The sequence below is a fragment of the Thamnophis elegans genome, chromosome Z (genome assembly GCF_009769535.1).
Source record: "Thamnophis elegans isolate rThaEle1 chromosome Z, rThaEle1.pri, whole genome shotgun sequence".
Lineage (NCBI taxonomy): Eukaryota > Metazoa > Chordata > Lepidosauria > Squamata > Colubridae > Thamnophis > Thamnophis elegans.
The window spans coordinates 74,755,943-74,778,557 of NC_045558.1; the positions used below are offsets into that span (position 1 = coordinate 74,755,943).

Below are 22,615 nucleotides of genomic sequence, written 5' to 3' on the forward strand. Positions count from 1 at the left end.
ACACTGATAAAATGGTATGAATCCTAAATCATAATGATCAGAACAAAGAAGTAAACATAAAAAATATGCTTCCTTTTCCATTCTTTGAGTGTGGATTTATTCATAAACACATTGTCACAAGAAAACATTTACAAATAGTAACTACCACAGCATATATAAAAACATTAGCATATGTATAATTCAGTGACGTGCGGTGAGGTTTATGGCTGGTGAGGCAGTCCTCTCCTCCGACACCCCACTAACTAAAGCACTTTCTTTCGCCCGCCTGTGCTTGCGGCAGCTCACCTGAGCTCTGAAAGAAAGAAAGTGACTTTCGCCCATTTGAGCTGGCGGGCTGCCACAGACACAGGCAGGGGAAAGAAAGTCTCTTTTGTCCGCCTGAGCTGACGGGCTGCCGCGGGCACAGGTGGGTGAAAGAAAGCTAGCGTCGCAGGCTGGACTGAAGCCGGAGGTGCTGCCCCTCCAGCCGGGTAAGGCGGGCTGCCCACCCTGCCTCTCCTACCCACATCCCTCTCTTTACTCCAACAAACTCTCTCAAACAAACACACACACAAAGTTGCACCAGGAGGATTAAGTTTGAATTCCTCCCCCTCCCACCGACCCACACTTACCTTTTCCAGCTGTTTCAGAGAGGATTTCAACTCTGCTCTTGCCTGCCATCATGAAAAGAAAAAAAATGTAAAAGGAAAAAGGCAAGAGCTGAGGTCAGGCTGGGCTAGTTGCTGCCAAAGTCACCGTGTGGATGACTCTGCTTAACTGTTTAAAAAAGCCTCTAAAAAAACGCCCTCTACAGGAGGAGGCAGAACGACGTGCCTCAGCTACGTCAGGAATTTTTCGGCTTTTAACCCTTGCTTAACTCTGCTCGAGTGATCATAAAGTCAGACTAGATGAGGCATGTCGTTCTCCTGCCTCCTCCTGTAGAGGGCGCTTTTTTAGAGGCTTTTTTAAACAGTTAAGCACTACGTAGAGTCATCCACTGTGACTCTGGCAGCAACTAGCTCAGCTTTTTTCCTTTTACATTTTTTTTCTTTTTATGATGACAGTGGTGAGGCTCTGTCTCCCCTGCCTGCACATCCCTGGTATAATCCTATTAATTCAATCAGGACTTGCTTAGAAGATATTTTCAAAAGATCATTTTCGAGATGAATAAGAAGTCCTAATTATTCCTAAAAATGACAGCATTGTAGTCACAAACAGGAAAATTTTGCCAAAATGATTACATGCTTCTGAATCTCTTTTTTGCTTGCATCTTTCAGTTAAAATCTGGCTTAATCTATTGAGTCAGATTTTAAATGAATAAAACAGGAGGGAAAATGCAAATATTTTGCATATTTTGTGAAAATGCTCAGGAACATGGTCATTCATTCTTTTGCTCCTTCCAAGATGAAGTGCTATAGCTTTACACATGCTTTTACACATTAGTAAAAATGCAACAATAATTGCTAAATATAGCATTATTTTCTTAAGATATTCCTGAAAGAATAGGTTAAGGATAGATTGTCATGGAGAAAATCGATGTCGTTTCTAAGATAAAAAAATTACTTGATGGTGCATAATCAATCAATCAATTATATCTAATGACATTATAGCATACCTTGTCAAGCTCTTCCCAGGAAGTTTTTTAATTGTCTTGGTTAAGAAGAATTACTCTGGAATTTAAAAATAGTTACATACATCAGTATCTTTAAGTTCATTTAGAATAAGTCTTTTAAAAATGGTATCATATCTTCCTCCTCTCCTACTAACCTATATTACTCAATTTGGTGTGCTCTAGATGTTTTGAGATTACAACTCTCAGAATTGAAGACTGGCTTTGCAAAAAACTGATATTGCTGAAAAAATATGAATATTTTGCAAGATCCCTTTTTAAAAATGTTTTCCAGACGATGTAGCTTTAGAAGCTGAAAAAAAGTACCCCAAAGTGGCCAAGAAATTGTTCTCTGGGTATTGAACATCAGCATGGCCAGCATGGTCAATGGAGAAAAAAATATACTACAACTTCTAGGAAGTACAATTGTCCATCTCTGTTTTAAATTGTGAAAACAACATATATAATCTCCAGTCTGTTTGAGTTCCAGGGCCACTTTCCCTTTTTTAACAAGGCCTATATTCCCCTTTATCTAAATTCCAGGTGTCTGGGAATAATTGACTCTTCGAGTGAAAAGCGTTCCAGATGGAGTAGGTGTAAAACTATTTCCACCTTTTCCTGAAAGAGGAGATTGAGCAATGGCTAGACTGATTTGCAGCAATTAAGGTGCTTCAGTTAACCAACATGAACATTGTGCCATTACCCAAAATGTAATTTGGATTAAAAATACATAATTGAATAAATTAAATCCAAAATGTGTAATATAAAATTATGTATATCAAAGTGAAACATTCTGAAAAAACACAATCAACAATCAAATAAAACAAAAGTTAGACCAATATAAAAAAATCCACATTAAAAAATGCATGAAAACAAATATACAAAGCCTGGGCATAAAGGAGGATAAGAAATGTTGCCTCCACAATGGAGTCATCCAAGTATGTTTCCAATAATCTAAGACAGTGGTCCCCAACCCCCGGTCCGCGGACCGGTGCCGGGCCGTGGAGTACCTGGCACCGGGCCGCGCAGCGGCCGGGGGCCATGATCGCTGCAGCGGCCGGGGGCCATGATCCCTGCTGCCTCTTCACCCACACGTGCAGCCTGAGATCAACCCCGGGACTCGAACCCGAGAGCCGCCTCTCCGGTCCAAACCCCACTCCCACCCCGGCCGCCCGCCCGGCCACCTTGGTAGCCCGTGGAGACGGAGCGCGTTCGGTTCGCCGCTACCTGGGGGCGCCGTCCCCATGACGTCACCGCGGAGTCCTCGCCTCCTTCCCTGGCGAGGCTTTCTCCCTGCCAGCCAATCAGAGGCCAGTCCCCGGGCAAGCGGGGACAAGTTGCTGGCCGGTCGAAGCAGAAGCGGGAGATTGGAGGGGGGGGAGAGAGAGAGAGAGCGAGAGAGCGAGCGCTGGGCGGGTGGCAGCACGTTCCACAGCGGACTAGGCGCGCCGCGGGCTGCCAACACCCCCCCCACACACACACGTACACACACTGCCTCTCTGGCAATTGGCTGCCCAGGAAGGGAGCGGGGAGCTTTCACAGATAGGAATGTGATGGGGTTTGTTTTCTTCCCCCACTCCTGAGCCCTTTTTTTTTTTTTTTTTTTGCTTGCCTTCTGGGGTCTCCGCCGTGGAGCAGCCGAGGTCAGATGGGGAGGCGGGGAGAGAGAGAGAGAGAGAGAGAGAGAGAGAGAGAGAGAGAGAGAGAGATGGGCGGGTGGCAGCTGTCTGTGAAACATCTTCCCCTCCCCACCTCCTGGGCAGCCAATTGCCAGAGAGGCACGGTGGGGGTGGTGGGGGTGGTGGGGGTGGAAGGAAATAAAAAGAGAAGTTGCCCTTTCATTTTGCAATCTCTCTCTACGACCTTGTTTCATTCTCTTCCCTTTTGTTTCGTCCTCATTTCTCAATCTCAGCAACTTTAACACTTTTGGACTTCAACTCCCCAAATTGCCCAGCCAGCTAGAATAGATAGATAGATGGTGGATAGGTGATTGATAGATAGAGAGGGATGGATGGATGGATGGATAAATAGATAAATAGATAGATAGATGATAGATAGATAGAGGATATATACACATACACGCATACACACATACATACACAGAGAGAGACAGAGACAGAGACAGAGACAGAGACAGACATGGATGGATAGATATCACAGAAGTGAGTACACCCCCTCACATTTTATCAATATTTAAGTATATCTTGCAGCAGTTTAGACATTAATGGCTGGGGGCCATGATCACTGCAGAACAACGCCCCCCCACCCCTGTGCGCGCTCAGCGGGCCACGGTAAAATTATCAAAGGCTGACTGGTCCGCGGCGATAAAAAGGTTGGGGACCACTGATCTAAGACACCAGCACTTTGAATAGACTTCTAAATAACCTGGGATAGGTGGCTGTCTAGAGCTACCTCAGAGCCCATTTTCCAGAAGAGGGGGAGGGAATGGTCACACGTGGGTTATTCTCAAAGCCTGATTGGTCCAAAGACTGAGAGAAAACGCTTAAATACTGGTGCCTTCCAGTCCTATCCCAGTTTCCTCTCAGTCTTTTCTGGTCCAAGAACTGTTGAGAATTATCCCATGGTAGGATAGCACGGCCCTTCGGTGGGCCAGCAGAGCCGCGAGTTTGAAATTAAAAGTTCCGGCGGCCATGTTGACTTGGTCGCCACGTGCGCGAAGATCGCGCTTCGACCCACGCCCATTGCGAATGGTGCGATCCTTCTCTTTGGCATGGCAAGCAGCAGGGAAAGCGGGCCCAGGTCCCGGTGGGGCCTACAGTGGCCTGGAATCCTCCATTCCTTCCGGCTGGACGCGTAAGTGGGGAAATGGAGGGGGGCTCGGATGTTCCCCAGGGCCAGGTGGCAGTCCTGGCGGGAGGTGAGAAAGCCCTTGCAGGGGGGGGTCGGGTGTTTCCCCCTCCCCATGTCTTCCTCTGCCCTGAAGTCCCTCTCGTGGGGGGGGGGTGTCAGGGGCTGCATTATGCGGGAACAGCGTTTTGTGGATTAGAGGTTTTCCTTGCATTGACTGTACCATTAATTCAATGCCAACAAGGGATGACTAAGGGATGAGAGCTTAAGGGCTTGCAATATTAGTCTTTCCTTGTTCCTTATTGCTGGCGGCCGGGGGGTTTACCCTGGCCTAATCTGGGTTAGTTCTGCCTTCCTCCCCTGAGATTAGCATATTGGGAACTGATTTTTTCTGTGGGGCCTAACAGAGGGCTGTGCATCTCTCTGGGGATATGCATCTGTCCTATATGTATGGACCTTGTCCTTTATCCCAGGGTCTGGGTTGGTCCTCCTTAGGCCCCCTTTTTCCCCTATTCAATCTTAGGGGTTGGTTCTCTTCTGCCCTGGGTTCCACAGGAAGATTTTCCCTTCCTCCAGATAGAGTGGGGTCCCTCTCTCCCTCCCCCACTCAGGGGATCCAGGGGGGGGTGGGCCTGGGGATCTTAACCCACGCGCAGGTTGGCTCTCCTGGGGCCTGGTTCTGCCTACGGTGGTACAGAGGATTGTATCTGTTCTCCGCCCCTTTCAGACATGGAGGTCTGGGCCGCGCCCATCGTTGGGCTATGTTCCCCCCTACTTGATCCGCGGTCAATGATGAAAATGGAAATATACTAGGATAAAATAAAGTAGACTAAAAGTTAAAAAAAAAAATAAAAAAAAAGAAAAAGAAAAGAAAACCATTTCTATTGAGGCCAGGGGTTCTTCCTGGCCTGCTTAGATCTGTAACATTTCCTTTTTGGAGATTGAGTTCCAAGATGCCATGTGGTGAGTTTCTGTTGCAGGCTAATCCTATCTTTGTTATGTAGAATAGACTGGCTCAGGCGTTTTAATCGGAGCTGTGGCCCTGGATGGGCCCATTTCTGGGCGTCATGGCTCAGACTGTTTGCTGTGCCTGGGGCAGGCTCGGTGCATGGCCAGCTGGTGGGGGGGACCTTGATGCCTCCACCTACTGATCCTGGCAGGACCACGTTCTGCCACGGCCATGGTCTGGAAAGAGATCTTGACTCCTCCCTTGGCATGGAGGCGCTGACCATACAGTGCACGCATTCCTCCGACTTTTGTCTGGGGGCTTGGGCCACTGGCTCTAGAGTAAACTGGGCCCTTGCCTGGGCGATTCAGTTGCAGTCCGTCACCTTCTAGTGGCTGCCCTGGTTTCATCGGGCGTGCTGAGCTTCTAAGATGTCCTCCTGTTGCCGCTGCGTGGGACGCCCTCTGCGGACTCAGCTCCCTGTATTTTAGTCAGGCCTCGGTCAGTGACTGGGGCAGCGCCGGGAGCGCATTCACGTCCCAGGGAGCCTCGCCGCCTGGATCTCTTCTGGCTCAGGACGGCCTGCCTTTCCTCCCTGGGGCGACCGGGGCTCGCTCAAGTTTGCGTCCAGGATGCTGACCACTTCGGTCACGTCGCCCGGGCTCCATTGCCGGCGTCACTGACTGAGGACCGGCTCGGCCCGCTGTCTCTGGGCAGCCATGCCTTTCGAGGGGCCTGACCCCTTTGGGGGGGGGCTCATCCCGGTCCAAGGATGGAGACACGGGACAGTTCGCCCACTTGTGGCAGCTGAGCCGGATCTAAATCTCTCTTTGTCATGTGCCAGCATGGATCTCCGATTCTGTCAATAATCTTGCGTTTTTCTCTTCCATTTGTAGGCAGTTCTCCAGCTCATCTCTCAGGAGCGGCTACGGCTCCCTCCTCTGGTCCAGGCGGTCCAGCCACAAGGGGGGGGCAGCACCCCTTCCGCTCAGAGGAGGGGCTCGACCTCGGGTTGTCCCATTGGAGGCCTTCAGCCGCTAGGCGTGTCCTCAGAGCGGTCAGCATTGGACGCTTGGGCACGGGCCTCGGCTTGCCTCGCTCCCGCGTTGGTTCTCTCCACCCCGCCAGCTCTTTGGGGGTTTCCCTCCGTCCGGGAGCCGGGGGGGCCCGCTACCCGGTGGTTCAGACCATCGCCCTTCTTCTCGGCCTTCAGGGAGTGCAGATGGCTCCTCCGGATGACCGGGGCCTGGAGCGCCTCTCACATCTGTCCGCAGTTCGGACGGGTGGCCGGAAGGCTTAGCGGGTCCTCTCGTATCTACACCGCTCTAGTGCACAGGCGGGGAGAGCGTTCTCCCTCCTTTCGGTCCTTCGGGGTTTCAGGCAGGAGACCCCTGGCCTGGTGGCTCTTCGGGGGCTTATCTTCGTTCCTAGACTCTGGCCGGTCATCACGGGTCCCTGGGGTCCTCCCACAGGGTCCTCCCTTTGGACTGGTCTCCGTTCTCTGGGCCTCACTAAGGCCCGGCGGCCCAGGCGGCTCGTCCGCGCCCCATCCTGGGGGCTCCGATTCCTTGGCGGGGCTAGCCTATTCAGGTCTTTCGGTTATTTAGCGCCCATTCTAGGAGCTTCGGAGTCCCGTCCTGTTCCTCGGCGGGCTTCTCCGGCGTCCACCTCTTCCCTTTCCGCTTGCCTGGTGTCGGTCATAGGCTCCATGTCAGGGGAGGGGGTGAGTCTGTCCAGGGGCTCCACTTCGGCCTATGCCCGCTGGCGTAGGGCCTTAGGGATGTCGTTCGGTTTCAACCTCCCTCTATCAGGTTTGGACGAGATGTTTCTTGAGCAGGGATAGTCCCACCTGCCGGACCCTTGGACTCTCCTGGGGAACCTCGTCCTGGTCAGGGGCTCCCGGTTCGCTCAGCAGGTGGTCGCTTTTGGGTCTTACCCCTCGTCACTGGAATGGCACTAGTGCCATCCTGCCGGGCTCTGCGCTTCCCTCGGGCCCCGTAGCTGGGCATCGCGTGCCCTCCCGTTGGCACGGGGACCGCTCAGGCTCTCATCTGTCAGGGGGGGGGTCTTCTCCAGCCCTCTGCCGGAATGCTCGGGCCTGGACATCTGGGCGGTGGGGCCTCTGTTGCCCCCAGAGTTGAGACTCTCCCCGGGCTCTCCTGTCTCCTGGCGGCTCGGCGGCATCGGGCGGCCCTGACCAGGGGAGCGGGCCTACTCTCTCAGTCATCGGTTCTTTGGCGGATCTGTCGGCGCCTCGACATTCCCTGGGTGTCTACCCGCTCGCCCGCGTGCTCCATTCTTCCCTGGGGTTTCACCCGTTTCCTGTCCTGGTCTGTGGGGGGCGTGAGCGCCCTCGGGAGGAGGTGACCTGCGGGCCTTCGGTATGGGTTCCTCCCTTCCCCCGGGTTCCGGGTATCCCTGGAGGGGGGTGGCTTGGGAACCCCGATCATGGGGGTGGCCCTTATGCAATGGGCCCTTGGTTCGCAGACCTCGCCCGGCTGTTGGTGGCCCTCCACGGGGCTCCCACTGGAGGGGTTAGCCTGGCAGCGGGGGGGGGGTGGTCCTGCTTCGCTCGACCCCTGAGGTTGCAGCGGTCCCATGACTCTTGTCCGGCAGTTGTTGGGGGCTGGCATGGCCACTGGGTCCCTTGCGACTTGGGATGCCTTGGTGGCTTACGCCCCGCGGCTGCTGTTCCACCTGGGTGTCGTCCGGTGGTGTTATCCGCCTGGCTTTATCCGGCAGGGCACCTTTCTCCCTAAAGTCACAAGTTTCCTGTGGGAGGGGCCTGACGTCGGCACTCCACAAGAGTTGCGCCGCCTGGTGGCGGAATTGTTTCGACCCTGGAGGGGGTGGGGGTTTCCTTCCCTCTCTCAGGTCCTCCTGATCGAGCTTCTCGGTAGGGGGCGGCTTCTTGGGTTTCCCTCTGTTCAGGAGTTCCCCGTGTGTTCTTCCCCCTTGTGCTCAGGGCTTGAAGGGGGGCTTCTTCGAATCTCTTCGGTATGTTCGTCTGCAGGCTCCCTTGTGGCGGTTGTCTCCGCCCGGGTATATGGAGTTGGGCACCCTGTTCTGAGGTCACCCCCATCATCTCTAAAGGGCGGGGCGATGCTTCGCCTTGCTCATACCTTCTTCCCGTAGGTGGCCACTTCCCTTCGCTAAGCTCAAAGTTCATCCGGCCCGGCTGGGCCCGGGCTCGTTCCTAGGATGGGGGGGGGCCTCTGGCATTAGTTGGGCACACACCGCGCCCTGCGGTTCCATCGCCGGCGGACCGAGGGGTCCGTAGGTCGAGTCCTTGTAGACTGATCCTTTCCAGCCGGGGGTCGCTGGGTTCGAGCGTATCTTCAGCCACCATTGGCGTCGGCTGCGTCAGGCCATTGAGGAAGCCCACGGGGTTTCGGGTCAACGGGCCGGTCCCGTCGGAGTTCACGGCCCAGTCTATTAGGAGCGACACGAGCATGGCCTCAGGGGGCCAGTTGAGGCCGTCTGTCACGCGGCCTCTGGATTTACCCGGATTCTTCCTCCGGCGTTATGGTCTGGAGGCTTCGCAGATGCGAGTGTGTCCTTGGTGGCAGGATCCTCTGGGGGTGGCGGTTGAGGCTCCCCTTGGGCCCTAGTGGTTCTCGTTCTCCCTCCCTGGGACTGTAGCTTGGGTATGTCCCACGTGTGACCATTCCCTCCCCCTCTTCTGGAAAAAGGACGTTGGTCTTACCTGAACGTCTATTTTCAGAAGGGGGAGGGAATGGTCACAACCCGCCCTAAGACCTTTCCGTCGGGGCCAAGGGGAGGGCCCGGGTGGTTCCCGGGGGTTTTGTTGTGTGTTTGTTTTTTTGTCGTTTCAGTTCTACCGTTCGCCTTCGAGGAAACTGGGATAGGACTGGAAGGCACCAGTATTTAAGCGTTTTCTCTCAGTCTTTGGACCAATCAGGCTTTGAGAATAACCCACGTGTGACCATTCCCTCCCCCTTCTGAAAATAGACGTTCAGGTAAGACCAACGTCCTTTTCAAGGGAAGGCAGCTTAAAGTGCCCCAGAGCCGCCAGCCAAATCAGAAATAAAATGAAAGGAGTTCAAGCAGAGAGGTCGCTGTGCGGAGGGAGGGGGGGGCTTGAACTACAATAACAGTCTTAACTGATCTCTATAGCCCAATTTAATGAACAGGCTCACACAACTAGTAATTTGTGATCTATGAAAATTATAAGAAATTATGAATTTCCCTCATGAATGACCCGCACCCTTGTCACAATGCAATAACAATAGAAATATCACTTAGTCTTACATACCACCCATAGTGCTTTGCATCACTCTCTGAGCAGTTTACAAATGTCAGTATATTGTCCTAAAAATCTGGGTCATCGTTTTACCAATTTCAGAAGAATGGAAGGCTGAGTCAGTCTTGAGTCCATCAGGATCAAATTCCAGGCTGTAGGCAGAGTTAGTCTGCAACATTCCATTCTAACCACTGTGCCACCATGGCTCAATTGCAACCCATCTGGGCAAATTTTGGAAAGGGCAAATCTCCTTTTAGAATCTACACAGGTCTCAGTAATACAGGTAGTCCTCAACTTATGACCACAACTGAGCCCAGAATTTATGTTGCTAAGTAGGTTTTGCCCCATTTCATGACTTTTCTTGCCACATTATTAAATGAATCACTGCAGTTGTTAAATTAGTAACATTGCAATTGTTAAATTAGTGTTAAGTGAATCTGGTTTTCCAATTAACTTTGTTTGTCAGAGGGGCGCAAAAGGTGATCATGTGACCCTGGGACACTGCAACTATCATAAATATGAACCAGTTGTCAAGCATCTGAATGCAAATCACATGACCATGGGGATGCTGCAATGGTCATAAGTGTGAAAAATGTGAAAAGTCACTTTTTTTCAGTACCATTGCAATTTTGAACAGTCACTAAATGAACTTGTTTATGCTAAGTCTATCATCTCATTATTGATCAAATCATTTATGAGAAAGGCTATTACAGACTTCTTATTCAGTAGAAGCAGCTAGTGGCCAGGGCTGCTAAAGGTCCACTGACAAAGCATTGGGGCTAAAGTCAGGTAGCTGGAACATGGAACTATTATGAGACAACAGTTTTGCAATTCCCGAAGATAGTCTGTTTTTGTTGCTCACCATATCTCCCCTTGCCCAATACCACTTAATTCTATGGCCTGCTCTCCCACCAATATCAGCCCCATCCTCAGAAGGAAGCTCACAGGACCCAGAATTTGGAATCTCCCAATGTCCTTATCAGAAAATTCTAACGATGGTAAGCCATGCACCTTGAGGTTTATCAGCTCTCAGTACCCACAGGGTATTCTATTTCCAACTCCTTACACATTACATAACATAGACACACATTACAAATATTACAACTCTTTCATACACAAACACATCACATTTCTCTCCCCTGCCACTCCCACCAGATGCTAGAGAATGCCCCCCTCCCCCATTCACTCACCAGCAATCCCTTCCCTGTTGCCAGTTCTAAATGCTTGAACTAATGGCTCCTGATTCCCTTTAACCAAAGTGGCTTTGCTCAAATGTATTTAGAATGCACATCTTAATAAAATTCAATGTTAAAATAAAACAATAAAAAAGGAATTATATTTTAATAAGTACAACAAAGAACCTTAGGAATAAGATAACTAAATCATATAATAAAGCCCTAGATTAATAAACCACAATCCATAATCAACTGAAAAACAGACACTGCTGTGCATAAACTGATATATGCAAATATGTATTTATAAGCCCTTTTGAGGACTTAGAATGCAATGCATTCAGAGCACCAATTTCAGGCTACCTACTCCATGACAGAAAAAAAAAATCTGCTGATATTCTGTTCAGGAATGAGAAATGAGGAAAGGAAAGGAACTGAATGTTCCAGAGCCAGATTATTTTGTACACCTCCACTAAGTAAAACTTTTACTCATATGACAGACTGGATAGGAACTAAGGCTGAAACAGGTCATTTTTTAAAGTTACTTCATGATTTATGCCTGAACAGACATTTACAGCAGGTCTGGGCAGCTCCAAGCATTTTCTTCATCAGGCAAGATCATATTTGTACACACATTTGAATTTTTATCCAACCTTTCCACTATCATCCTTACGGCATTGCATAAGACCATTGTTAGAAGCAAGCATATAAGTAATCAGAGTTGTTTTTATTGAGCTCCAAACACATGCAGCTCTTGCCAACAAGGTGAACAGCACCATAGCCACTGAAGTTTCAGCAAAAGCATCACATTTTCAATAGGACACAGAATATTTTCACATTTGTTTCACAAGTCACTATTACTTCTATGAAGTAATAGGATGAAATAGCACAATACTCAGAAACCACTCAACAGATTTACTCTGAAACTACACCATGTAAATATTATGCAAGAAATTATGTTTAAAAAAATAAAATATATATGTAAAAGGAGTGTTTAGATATACTTGTATTCACCTATTTTCTGTACAAAAAGTGAAATTTATTTATTATTTATGTCAGAATGCAAATGCATCTGATTTTCTAATACAAATAAATGCATAACACATAAAAAATTGCCCTAATGTGCATAAATCTTATCTTATTATTTGGTCTACAATGCATTATGGCAGTGCCCAGTCCCAGTAGCAACATTGGCTGATCTGGAAATACTAACAGATTGGATGAAGAAATCTCAGTGGCAAGATTCACACATAGTGGTAAGCCATAACACAGTTTGTTTTGGTTGTCAGAAGCCTTTATAGTTAAATGATTCCATGTATTGTATGAACCTAGCCAACTATGCCCCATTAACTAATTATAGTTGAATAATCCATGTTTAGCACACTCTGAAAACCTAATCAAGTCTCACTCAGTAAATGTCAGTTGTAGAAGTATTAACCCAATATTCTAACCAGGACAGAGAAAGACATCCACAAACACAATTTCTAATTCATGTATTAATTGATAAAAACATTTCCAATTTAGCACATAGAATATAATAATGTTTAAAGGTAACCACAAAATGTGGAATAACACAAGTTTCAATTGCTATAAGCATGAATAGTAGAGATCATTAAGCTAAACCTGCTAATGAACAGCTCCAAACCTGTTTACAATTGTAGCAAGTTATAAGTACATAAAATAAACATGGAATTGAATGCGTAGCATTCAAATTGAATTGAATTGAATTTGAATTAAAACCACAGCATTCAAATTTACCCATTGTATATAGGTCATTTGCAGCTGAAGACATTATTTACATCAGAGTTCTCATTTTTGGTGTAAGCCTTTATGTGAAGAGCTAGTGAGCATATAATATTCATCACTTCTTTGGAAAGAAGAAAGGGAGGGAGGAGAGAAAAGGGATAAGGGGGAGAATTTTGAATAGACAGATGACTTAAAGTCAAGTGCATGGCATTAAAGCACTTTCTTCCTTCAGTTGAAACACAGAAATCTCATTCTTGGTTCTGCTCCAATGATTTTTTTTAAAAATAATTTTATATAGAATTTTTATTACATTTTAAACAGGATAAAAACTAATGCAAACTAATGTAGAAAGGAAGAAAAAAGGAAAAGAAAGCAAAGAAAAAAGTGCAGGAAAGAAATAAAAATAATTAAAAATAGAAAAAGACAAAAAGATAGGTGGCCTTCCAATATTTTTCACAGCAATTATAATTACAATTACATTTTAACAGGTATAAAAAAAGACATTACTACCCATTGTAAGATGAAACTCTCACCTTCTTTTACATGTTTAACATGAAAAGGGGTTGGGCTTTTAAGTATGTGCTTGTGAAGGACATATTTGTTTTTTACATGCTTACATGAGATAGATTCTCTAATAGTCTAATCCAGGGGTGGGTTTCAAAAATTGTTCGAACCTACTCTGTGGGCGTAGCCTCCTTTGTGGGAGTGGCTTGCCACCCATGTGACCTGGTGGGAGTGGCCAAGACAATGTTATTACTAGATATTACTAATTACTAGATATTATTAATATTACTAGATCATTACTAATGCATAGATAACTGCGGGACATTACACACCCACCCACATCCACACCCACAAACTATGACAGTGCTAGGAAAACACCAAAAAAATAAAAATCCCCCCCCCCCAAAAAAAAAGACTGCCAATGAAACCAGTTTTTTTTCCTAAGCCTAAGAACAGGAAAGACAAAGTCACTGGAATAAAAACCATCAAGGCAATGTGGAAAATTATAAAGGACAGGCACTCACAGAACCATCAACCACCTCAGAATTACCTAAACAAGGAGGGTGAAACACACTGCCTTGCAACAAACCTGGCCTGCCCATAGAAAAGCAGCCACTTTGAGACACATAAACCTGGTCTAAACACTTAAAAGCAACATATTGCATCACAAATAAAACATTTGCAAAAAGGAATAACATTTATTGTAATAAACATTCTATAAACAATAAATAAATAAAAATTCCCTAAACTAATTAAAAACTACCACATTCAGAGAACACCAAAGGACCCCACAGTCCTCTCCCTCCTTATCTTTTTCTTTTTTGTCCTAACTTTCTCCTCCTCCCCCCCCAACCCCACTCCCTTCTAGCACTGATGATGTTACCAAACTAGGAGTGCTGGAGAGGAGCTCTCACAGGGCGAAAAGCTTCCCGCTACAGGCACAATCTATCTGCAGCCGTAAATGACTGCGAACCGGCAGGAACCCACCCCTGGTCTAATCTTATAATTTCCTTATTAATAAGTCACTGAATGTACCCTACAAACAAAAACACACACACACATACAAACACAGTTAGTATGTGGATTATTTTTTTATAAAATATAGCATTTCGCAGTTAGTATGCAATGTTTTTGTATTTCAAATTAAAACTATTTTCTTCCTTTCGAGTAATTTATAATTTTTATGAAGAAAACAGAAATTGATTGTTTTCTAGTAATCAGTTGTATATTTTTCTCTATAGAAAAAATGAACAAGGTATCATTTAAATATGTGCAAGGTTGGCTTAAAGACCTTTTATTTTCTACAATACATCCATTTCTACCATCCTCTCCATAGAACTCTATTTTCATAATGACTCACATAGATCTGTTCCAAAGATTAGCAAATATTATTATTATTCTCTCACCATACAATACATAATTTATTTTATGTCCTAATTATGTAAAATATTTCCTCTGGCCTAAAGTTTCTCTGAATTGCAAAAGATTTCTGAATTTGCCTTGAAACTGGAAACTGAGTTTCCCTCACCCAGATCTAGAATCTTAACCACTATGGTTGTTACACAAATCATGGGAGAATAAAATCCATATCAACTAATCAATATGGATACTAATTATTCTACAAGACATAACTTTTAGCTCATCAAGTAATTTCAGGGTTTGGAAGAAGGAAAACATTCAGCAACAGACTTCAAGTGAAATCTTGATTACAGTATTTGTACAAAATAAGAGTTTGGGTTTTTCAACAGTGATGCAAATTTCATGTTCAAGGTGGTGGAACTAAACTACAAATATGAAATTCAGCATTAAGAAGGATACATAAATCTTTGGATGACAATTGATTCATCAGATCAGGAGGTTTTTAAACTAGAATATGGTGGGGTATAAAAAGTTCATTGAGAAATAAAAATTAGCAAGTGATGGATTAGTACAGCAGCAAAGCAAATTGTTTTATAAACTACTAGTTTAAGAAAGGAGCAAAGGATAAATATACACAGGAAAGTGGTACTGAACACAGGGAATAGTTTTCTTATGTTAAAAGTATTTGCATAAATATAAAAAAATGGATTAGAAGCAAGATGGATGTCATGAGATACAAGGCAAGTATATTACAGGAATCACAGAACTGATATGATAAATTCCATCAGTAGATCACTGGTTTTAATGAATATATACTGTTTCAAAGATCTTGTACAAATTATGTTATATATCGTGCTACTGAAGCAAAACAAAAAAGGAGCTGGTATAGTGTTGTGCATCAAGAATGGATTTTCCTGTACAACTACTGAAGTTCTGAACTTCCTTCTTTCCTTCTTTCTTTCCTTCTATTGCTAGTGCTATTTTCCACAGGTTTCTCAGAGAATAGATGAAAGAGAAGTGCAGTTTTAATGTTCCATTTTTCTAAATAAACAAAAAGAAAAAAATACTATTTCTCCCAAACATGATAACCTTATGTGTGAGGTGTCCTTAGTGCTATCTGAGCCTGGTTGTTTCCTTGCAGATGTTTCTGCTAACACTGATGATGTTATCTAAGTTTGGTAATGAAATGTCTGCATAAAACATTCTAGCTGAGTTATAGAAATGGTTGAGTGCAACATTTATAAAACCAAACCAAACCAAACGTGGCCTTTTTGGATCATATTACTTGAGAGCTGCAAGTAGATAAGTCTGAATCATTCTGCATTCTTGACACATCCAACCACCTCTTGATACATATGTGAATGAGATTGAAGTAATCTATATTGCATAAGAAACCAGTTTTAACACAATGGACTGTGTTTCTTTAGACAATGGGTAATGCATGGGTCATGTTAAAAAATATTCCTTTAATTGTATAGCATTAGCAATAGAATATTACAAATGCAAATAAGGTTCCAATAAAGGAGAATATTTGTAGCTCAAGATTGATATGAAGGGTCCTCGATGCTCTCTGATCTTGATTGTTTTCTTGCAGACATTTCATTACCCTAACTAGGCAACATCATCAGTGCTACTGGGACTCTTCTGTTAAGACTGATTCAGACTTATTATCTACTTGCACTTCCAAGTAATGTGATCCAAAAAAAGACCAAGATGTTTGTTTTCATAAAGGCTGTACTCAGCCTTTCCTACAACTCAGCAAAATTGTTGTTCCAAGCCTGGGGATCTTCATAAGTTGTTGCTTGAGGGACATTGTTGCAGTAGGCAATGCAGTAAAAAGAGTACCTGCTACACTCTTGAGTGGAACTAACCTCAATAGTTTATCGCATAGCCCCTGAGAAAAGCTTATCTCTGAAAAACATGTTTATCATTTCATTGAACAAATATCCTGTCACAAGATGAATTAGTTTAATTAATTGTTCATCATAGGTATATGGGTCTCATGTGTTTTGTTAGCACATTGTTAACCCTTTCATCTTGTTAGTTTACAGAACTCCAGGTGCACTTTCCAAGAGAACTATGCCAAGTTGCAAAAACATACAAACACTTATGATTAGCTATTGGCTCTAGCCTAAGGCACCTTCTCTTCTGAGCAGTTTGCAATGATTTTCCCTCACTCTTTATAAGCAGTGTAACATGCAAGTATGAATAAGTGACCAACATATTTGCATCATGGGAAGCCACATTGAAGTTTAAATTGCTTATTCTGGACAGAAAGTTAGTAACCTGTCTTGCTAAAGCCCAGCAGTTTTCTAAGTGCAGTGTTTAAGATTCTTCTTCCTCTCATTCAACAATCCTCCTGATTTCTAGAAAAAGAGCTGAGAATGTTTTTAATGTCTCCTCGGACATGAAAGCCCTCCTTCAGGTTGCAACTTTTCTGGTAAATCCTACACAATTTTATCAGCTTCAAGGTAGACTGAGTAAATTCTGCTTGCCACAGAAATTTTTCTCTATGATGGGCAGGTGTTCTCACATAACAAATAATAAAATTATTAATGTAATATATTTAAATAATGAATATGACCATGGTTTAAGAACTATAAATGGTTTGAGAACTATACAGTAGAAGAGAGAGAGAACACAAGAAAAGTTTTGCAAATAGGGTGCAGTTGTAATACACAAATAAAAGATTGAAAAGTCACAAAGCAATTGATGGAATCATGAACAGTCCCAGCCCTTTTTGCTATTGGGTAAATCTTTATCTAAATCTTGCGATGGCAAAGGGTGTGAATTGTGACTAAAGCTCTTAAATTGGCAGTACAAGCAATGATTTTTAGAGGGCAACTCATTGAATATTGCCAGGACTTGCCCTTCTAAGACTGTAGTTTTTCTGGCATGTGTAAACTAGAATTACTGAATGTGATTATTTTTTCCAGTGCTGATAAGCCTAAAAGTTGTCAGTAGCTTCAAAATACAAACTCTGCTTTTAAAGTTTTTATAAGGAGCCAATCCACAGGCAAATGTACATATATTGTTTACATTGAAAAATGGCATGCAAACGCCGCATGAGACTCTTTAAGAGGAATAGCTCTTAACAGCTCAGCTACAAAAACTGAATCGGATAGTTAGGTTCAGAGGTGGTATTCAGCTGGTTCTCTCCGGTTGAGGCGAACCAGCAGCAGCCGCTGTGGGAGGTTCCACCCACCCTGACGTAATGCATGAGGACTGTGCAAGTGCAGAAGGTGGTGTGCATGTGCAGACAAGGCTCGTGCACTCACATTTGCGAACTGGTAGGGAAGGTAAGTGAATCCCACAGCTGGCTAGGTTAAATTATCTGTTTCTTTATTTTCTTTAAATTATGTTTTCATATAGTCATGGTATTGTCCTTTAATTTAAGAGATCCCATTCTTTAAGTGATCTAATTTAAAATGAAATGTCTTTCAGCAAAAAGGATTCCAGATCTGGATTAAATAGTCACGTGATTATTTGGGGCACTTGGTCTAAAATCATTTCCATCTTTTTAAATGCCTCTGAGATTATTCTCTAAAATGGAGATGGAAGGAGCATCAGTTTTCATTATTAACAAGAGATCCACTTGAAGTCACCTGATGAAACTGCATGTGTGAATTTAAAGAAAATTCATACATGCAATTTATTAATTAGCAACACTGGCAGACCTTTATGGATATGTCACCAAAAACTAACCACATGAGACCTGGAATTTCACAAATTTGTGTGATGCTTCAAATAAGTTCTCACAAAACATACAAAAATGACAAAGTAAAAGGCATTGCCTAAAAATTGTGGGGTCATTCTAGTTCTCTTGAAAGCCAACACTTTCACACCAAGAAGAGGCTTGTTCTGTAGTTACTGCAATAGGATATTGATACATTTCAATTCTGCCTTTTCTTTGAATTCAGGAAAAATTTAGAGATTTTCCTTGGCATTTCTTTTCAATTGGCTGTGGGCTTCATTTTCAAATTTTTGTTGGCGTTACTTGAATGAGTTACTTATATAGTACAACTCCAATATACATGTTGTCAAGGCACTTTAGGCAACAGATCCCTAGGATATAATAAACTATCAGCCAGTTTCTATATCATAATATATACAGTATTTCTAAGGAAAAATAGATTAAACTGAGATGGGGAATGAGATTCAATTAACAGCCATGTTATAAACTTAACAATTGCAGTTTCACTTAACAACTGTTGCAAGAAAGGTTGTAAAATGGGACAAATCTCACTTAACAAATATCTAGCATAGGAACAGAAATGTTGAGCTCAATTTTGGTCATAAGTTCAGGACTACCTGTAACTTGACAAAGTATGTCATATATATAAAAAGTTTAATACAATATTTCCCTAAAAGTTTCAGTGATCATTTATTCTCGTATTATAATCAGGAATAATAGTTTCTGGAAGTAAGTTTTATTTTTATTTATTTGTATTCCACCTATATAATTTTTACAAATAACTTAAGGCGGCAAACACATCCAATGTGCCTACATCTACCTATTAAATTTACATCCACTTTAAGCACTTCCACTTCTCACCCCAATAATTTAGCACTGAAATTTTTGCATAACTTTATGTCTGGATGTAAGCTAAATTTTACATAGAATTCCTGGACTCCTTTGATGAAAAGGACTTGGTGAGGGGGCATTAAAGTTAATAATGCATCTTATTAACATTTTTTTTAATGTTAGGTGCATATAAAAATACAGCAAGGCACAAAAGAGCAATATGGTGAATAGAATTCTACTACTTTTCTACTAGCAAAAATAAAGATTTTCATGCAAAACAATTCTCTAGGAAAAGAATAGTTTTCTCAAATTTATTAGATCATGGTTACTATTTCAGAACTGAATATGCAAACAAATCAATTCTTCTCATCTTCCACTCCCAAACATTTGATTCCAAGTTTCGTATAATTCTAAATCTGTAGAAGACACACTGGGTCGAACAGTTTTGAAAGCACTTTCAAAATCTTGAAAAGCTATAGATCGTACTTGTTCAGGTCTAACAGTTGTAATGTCAAGGGTCTGAAGGCTGCGGATAGGACCCAGAGAAGCCTCTCGGCAAAGCTGGGTCATGTCAGCCCCAGAAAAACCATCTGATTTCTTAACAATGAGATCAATTTCTTCTTCAGTTAGGGAGCAATGTTCCTTTGACATTAGACAAGACACAATCTGCTTTCTGGCAGAAGCCTCAGGAAGTGGAATGTAGAGCCTCTTCACCAATCTCCTTCGGGCAGCCTCATCAATCTCTTGCGGTCGGTTGGTTGCACCTACAACTAATATGCGATCTTCAGAAGAAGTAGCTACTCCATCTAACTGGACTAAGAATTCAGTTTTTATTCTTCTGGAAGATTCATGTTCTCCATCTCCACGCTGGGATAAGAGAGAATCAATTTCATCAATGAAAATTACAGCTGGTTGCTGGAAACGTGCCACTGTAAACAATGCACGGACCATCTTTTCTCCTTCACCAACCCACTTGGAAGTCAGTGAAGATGCACTGATGCTGAAAAATGTAGCCCCAGACTGGCAGGCAATGCATTTGCCAATAAGAGTCTTCCCTGTACCAGGAGGCCCAAAGAGAAGAATTCCTTTTGGAGGCCCTCGTAATCCAGTGAAAATGTCAGGTCTCAGCATAGGCCATACGACTATTTCCTTGATAGTTGTTTTTGCAAACTCAACTCCAGCTATGTCATCCCAGTTTACTGGAGGCCCATGGTCCATGATTTCATGCATTATAAGTTCTATCATTTTAGGTTCTATATTCTTTAACCTTTCATCTGTTGGATAAGTCAGCTCTGTAGATCCAGTCCCATTTGATTTAACTGGCATTCCTGTGTTCCCATTTCCATCTTGTTTGGGCAGTGGAGGAACAAACTTTCCAAATGGACCACGGGATCTTCCAGCTCCCAAAGATTTCTTTGTACCCCCGTAAGATGGTAATGGGATGTGCTGGGGATGATTTTGGAATTTCTTTTGCTGATCAACCCACAGCTGCTCTTTTGCAGTTTTGAAACCAGATGCTTTGTTTTCATTATTTTTCTTTTCATTCCATGGGATGTTTGACCCTTCTCTAGGAACTAACTTATGAGTGGAACCAGAAGATATATTACTGTTATCTTCACTGGACACAGCAAATGTCTTCCTTTTTCCCAGATTGCCCATTCTTGCAGAGAAAGCAGATGGAGCAGAAGATAAATCTTGCCCTGAACAAGCATTACTTGTGGATTTCAGAGAACTATTAAATGCTGATTCGTTACTTCCAGTGAGGGCTCTAGAAGACACATCATTCATAGTCACAGGCAAAACAGAACATGTAACTCCTGCTTTAGGCGAGGAGAATATATCATTTCGATAACACTTTGAAGTTGATGGCTTCTCACAAATCTCTGTTGCTTGAGTTACATAATTTGACAAACCAGCTCCAACCACAGATTCTCCATGACCACTTGATAGAGTATGATTGGGAACATTTGAAGAAACAGACTCAGTGACCTGTTTATCAATGGATATATCTATTTGCGCCTTCAGAGGCATCTCAAACATTTTTCCAGCCCGCATCATTGCTTGAATACACTTCAATTCCATTACATTATTTGGTGTCAAAGCAGACTGCCACTTGTCACTCTCATTCTGCTGATACTTTACCATAGTTAAAATATCTTTAGCATAGTTATTCAAGCCTCTTTCTACATTATCAGAATCAATAATTTCAGAATATTTTTCTACAAATGTATTGAAAAGGTTAGCAGCACAATTCTGGGAAATATCTGAGTTTGCCCATGCATGCTGAATATGTAAAATTTGTGAACGATATGCATCTGCTTTTTGTCCTGGTGTAGAAGTATCAGAGGTAACAATAAAATAATTCCTTTGCCATTCGCTCATATGTATGTCAGTCTGCATGATCTACAAAGAAACAGACAAACAACAGATAATCAGAACTGGGGATACTTATGTCTAACATGAATCTAGGGGCAAATTATAGTGTATTGATTTTTTTCACTTTTCTATTATCACTATGTTTTGCAAATATTCTATATAGCAAAGCTAAGCAAATACTCTTCTGCATTTGTTATAATAAGCACAAGTTCACTTAAAATGATACCTGGAATTTACATCAATACCACTAAATTTATTTTAGCTCCATCTGAAACAGAAGTTAACTAATTAAGAGCCATTTAGTCTGACTCTAATATATATCTACGTTAAGTATCCTTGAACATTAATATGTAAGGCTCATTGAACATTGAGCAGAACAGATAGGCATAAAATAGTTATATCCTATCCAATGACTTATTCCCAAATAACTGTGTACCATCCATTTGTTGTTTTAATCTATAGATAGAAACTCTCAAGTAAGGGTGCATAAATTAATATCCACTAACCAGAAAAACATTATTTTTTTCCAGAGAATAGTAACTTGAAACAAAACTAGTCTAAGATAATTTGCCTTGAACCTATGCATTTATGCAGCAGAAATTTATCCATCAGCCTTAAAAATGAAAACTTCCAATGCAAGCAGGTATGTTTTGTGAAGTTCCCAAGAGTTGACCTAATTAATTTACGAGCCTTGAGACAGAGTTCAAACAAACCCCTTCATTTATTAGGATCAACATCTTAGCATTACTTCTGTGGAGCCTAAACTGACTTTCGCTTAATTGCATTTGAACTTTACCCTCCAAACTCCCCCCTTCTGTCCTGCATCATAAATCATATTCTCCAACTAGATTGTAGAAATATGAGACCGAAGGTATGCATGGAATTCTCCTCCCTTCTAAAGTTGATAGTAGACATGGAAATGCTTTAGATGTTGACATCCGGCCCCCCTCGCTTCCTGAAAGTGATCTGAGCAAAAGATAAAAGGTCTGCCCAATTGGACTGCTGATAGTTCATGTAGCACCTCAGGTACTGCTCTATCATGACGTTCAGTCTCTCTGCTGCCCCATTAGTGCTCGAATGAAAAGCTGAACTAAGACCCTGAGATGACCCAATGAACCGCAGGAACTCCCTCAAGAACGTAGCCGTGAACTGGACCCCTCTGTCTGAGATAATTCTTTGAAGTACTTCATGCAGTCGGTAGATATGCTTAACAAACAGTTTAGCCAGCTTGTGAGCCGAGGGTAGTCCACTACAGGGTATGAAGTGTGCCTGTTTGGAGAACTGGTCTATTACAGTCCAAATCACTGTGTTTCCCCCATTTTTTGGT

At 43.3% G+C, this 22,615-nt stretch overlaps 1 protein-coding gene across 3 annotated transcripts in view; it reads right to left on the reverse strand.

Annotated features, from left to right (window-relative positions):
* The window catches only part of FIGNL1 (fidgetin like 1), a 63,786-nt gene that overhangs the window by 21,405 nt on the left and 19,766 nt on the right, over positions 1-22,615 (reverse strand). For 2 of the 3 annotated variants that reach the window (XR_004256898.1, XR_004256899.1), the window contains exon 2: positions 1,595-1,649. Coding sequence is in view for 1 of the 3 variants with exons in the window: in XM_032235681.1 (XP_032091572.1) it covers positions 19,279-21,312 (2,034 nt within the window). In the remaining 2 variants the exon portion in view is untranslated. Of the gene's footprint in view, positions 1-1,594; positions 1,650-18,845; positions 21,316-22,615 lie in introns of those variants that run through there. The other variant, XM_032235681.1, reaches the window with a different exon arrangement.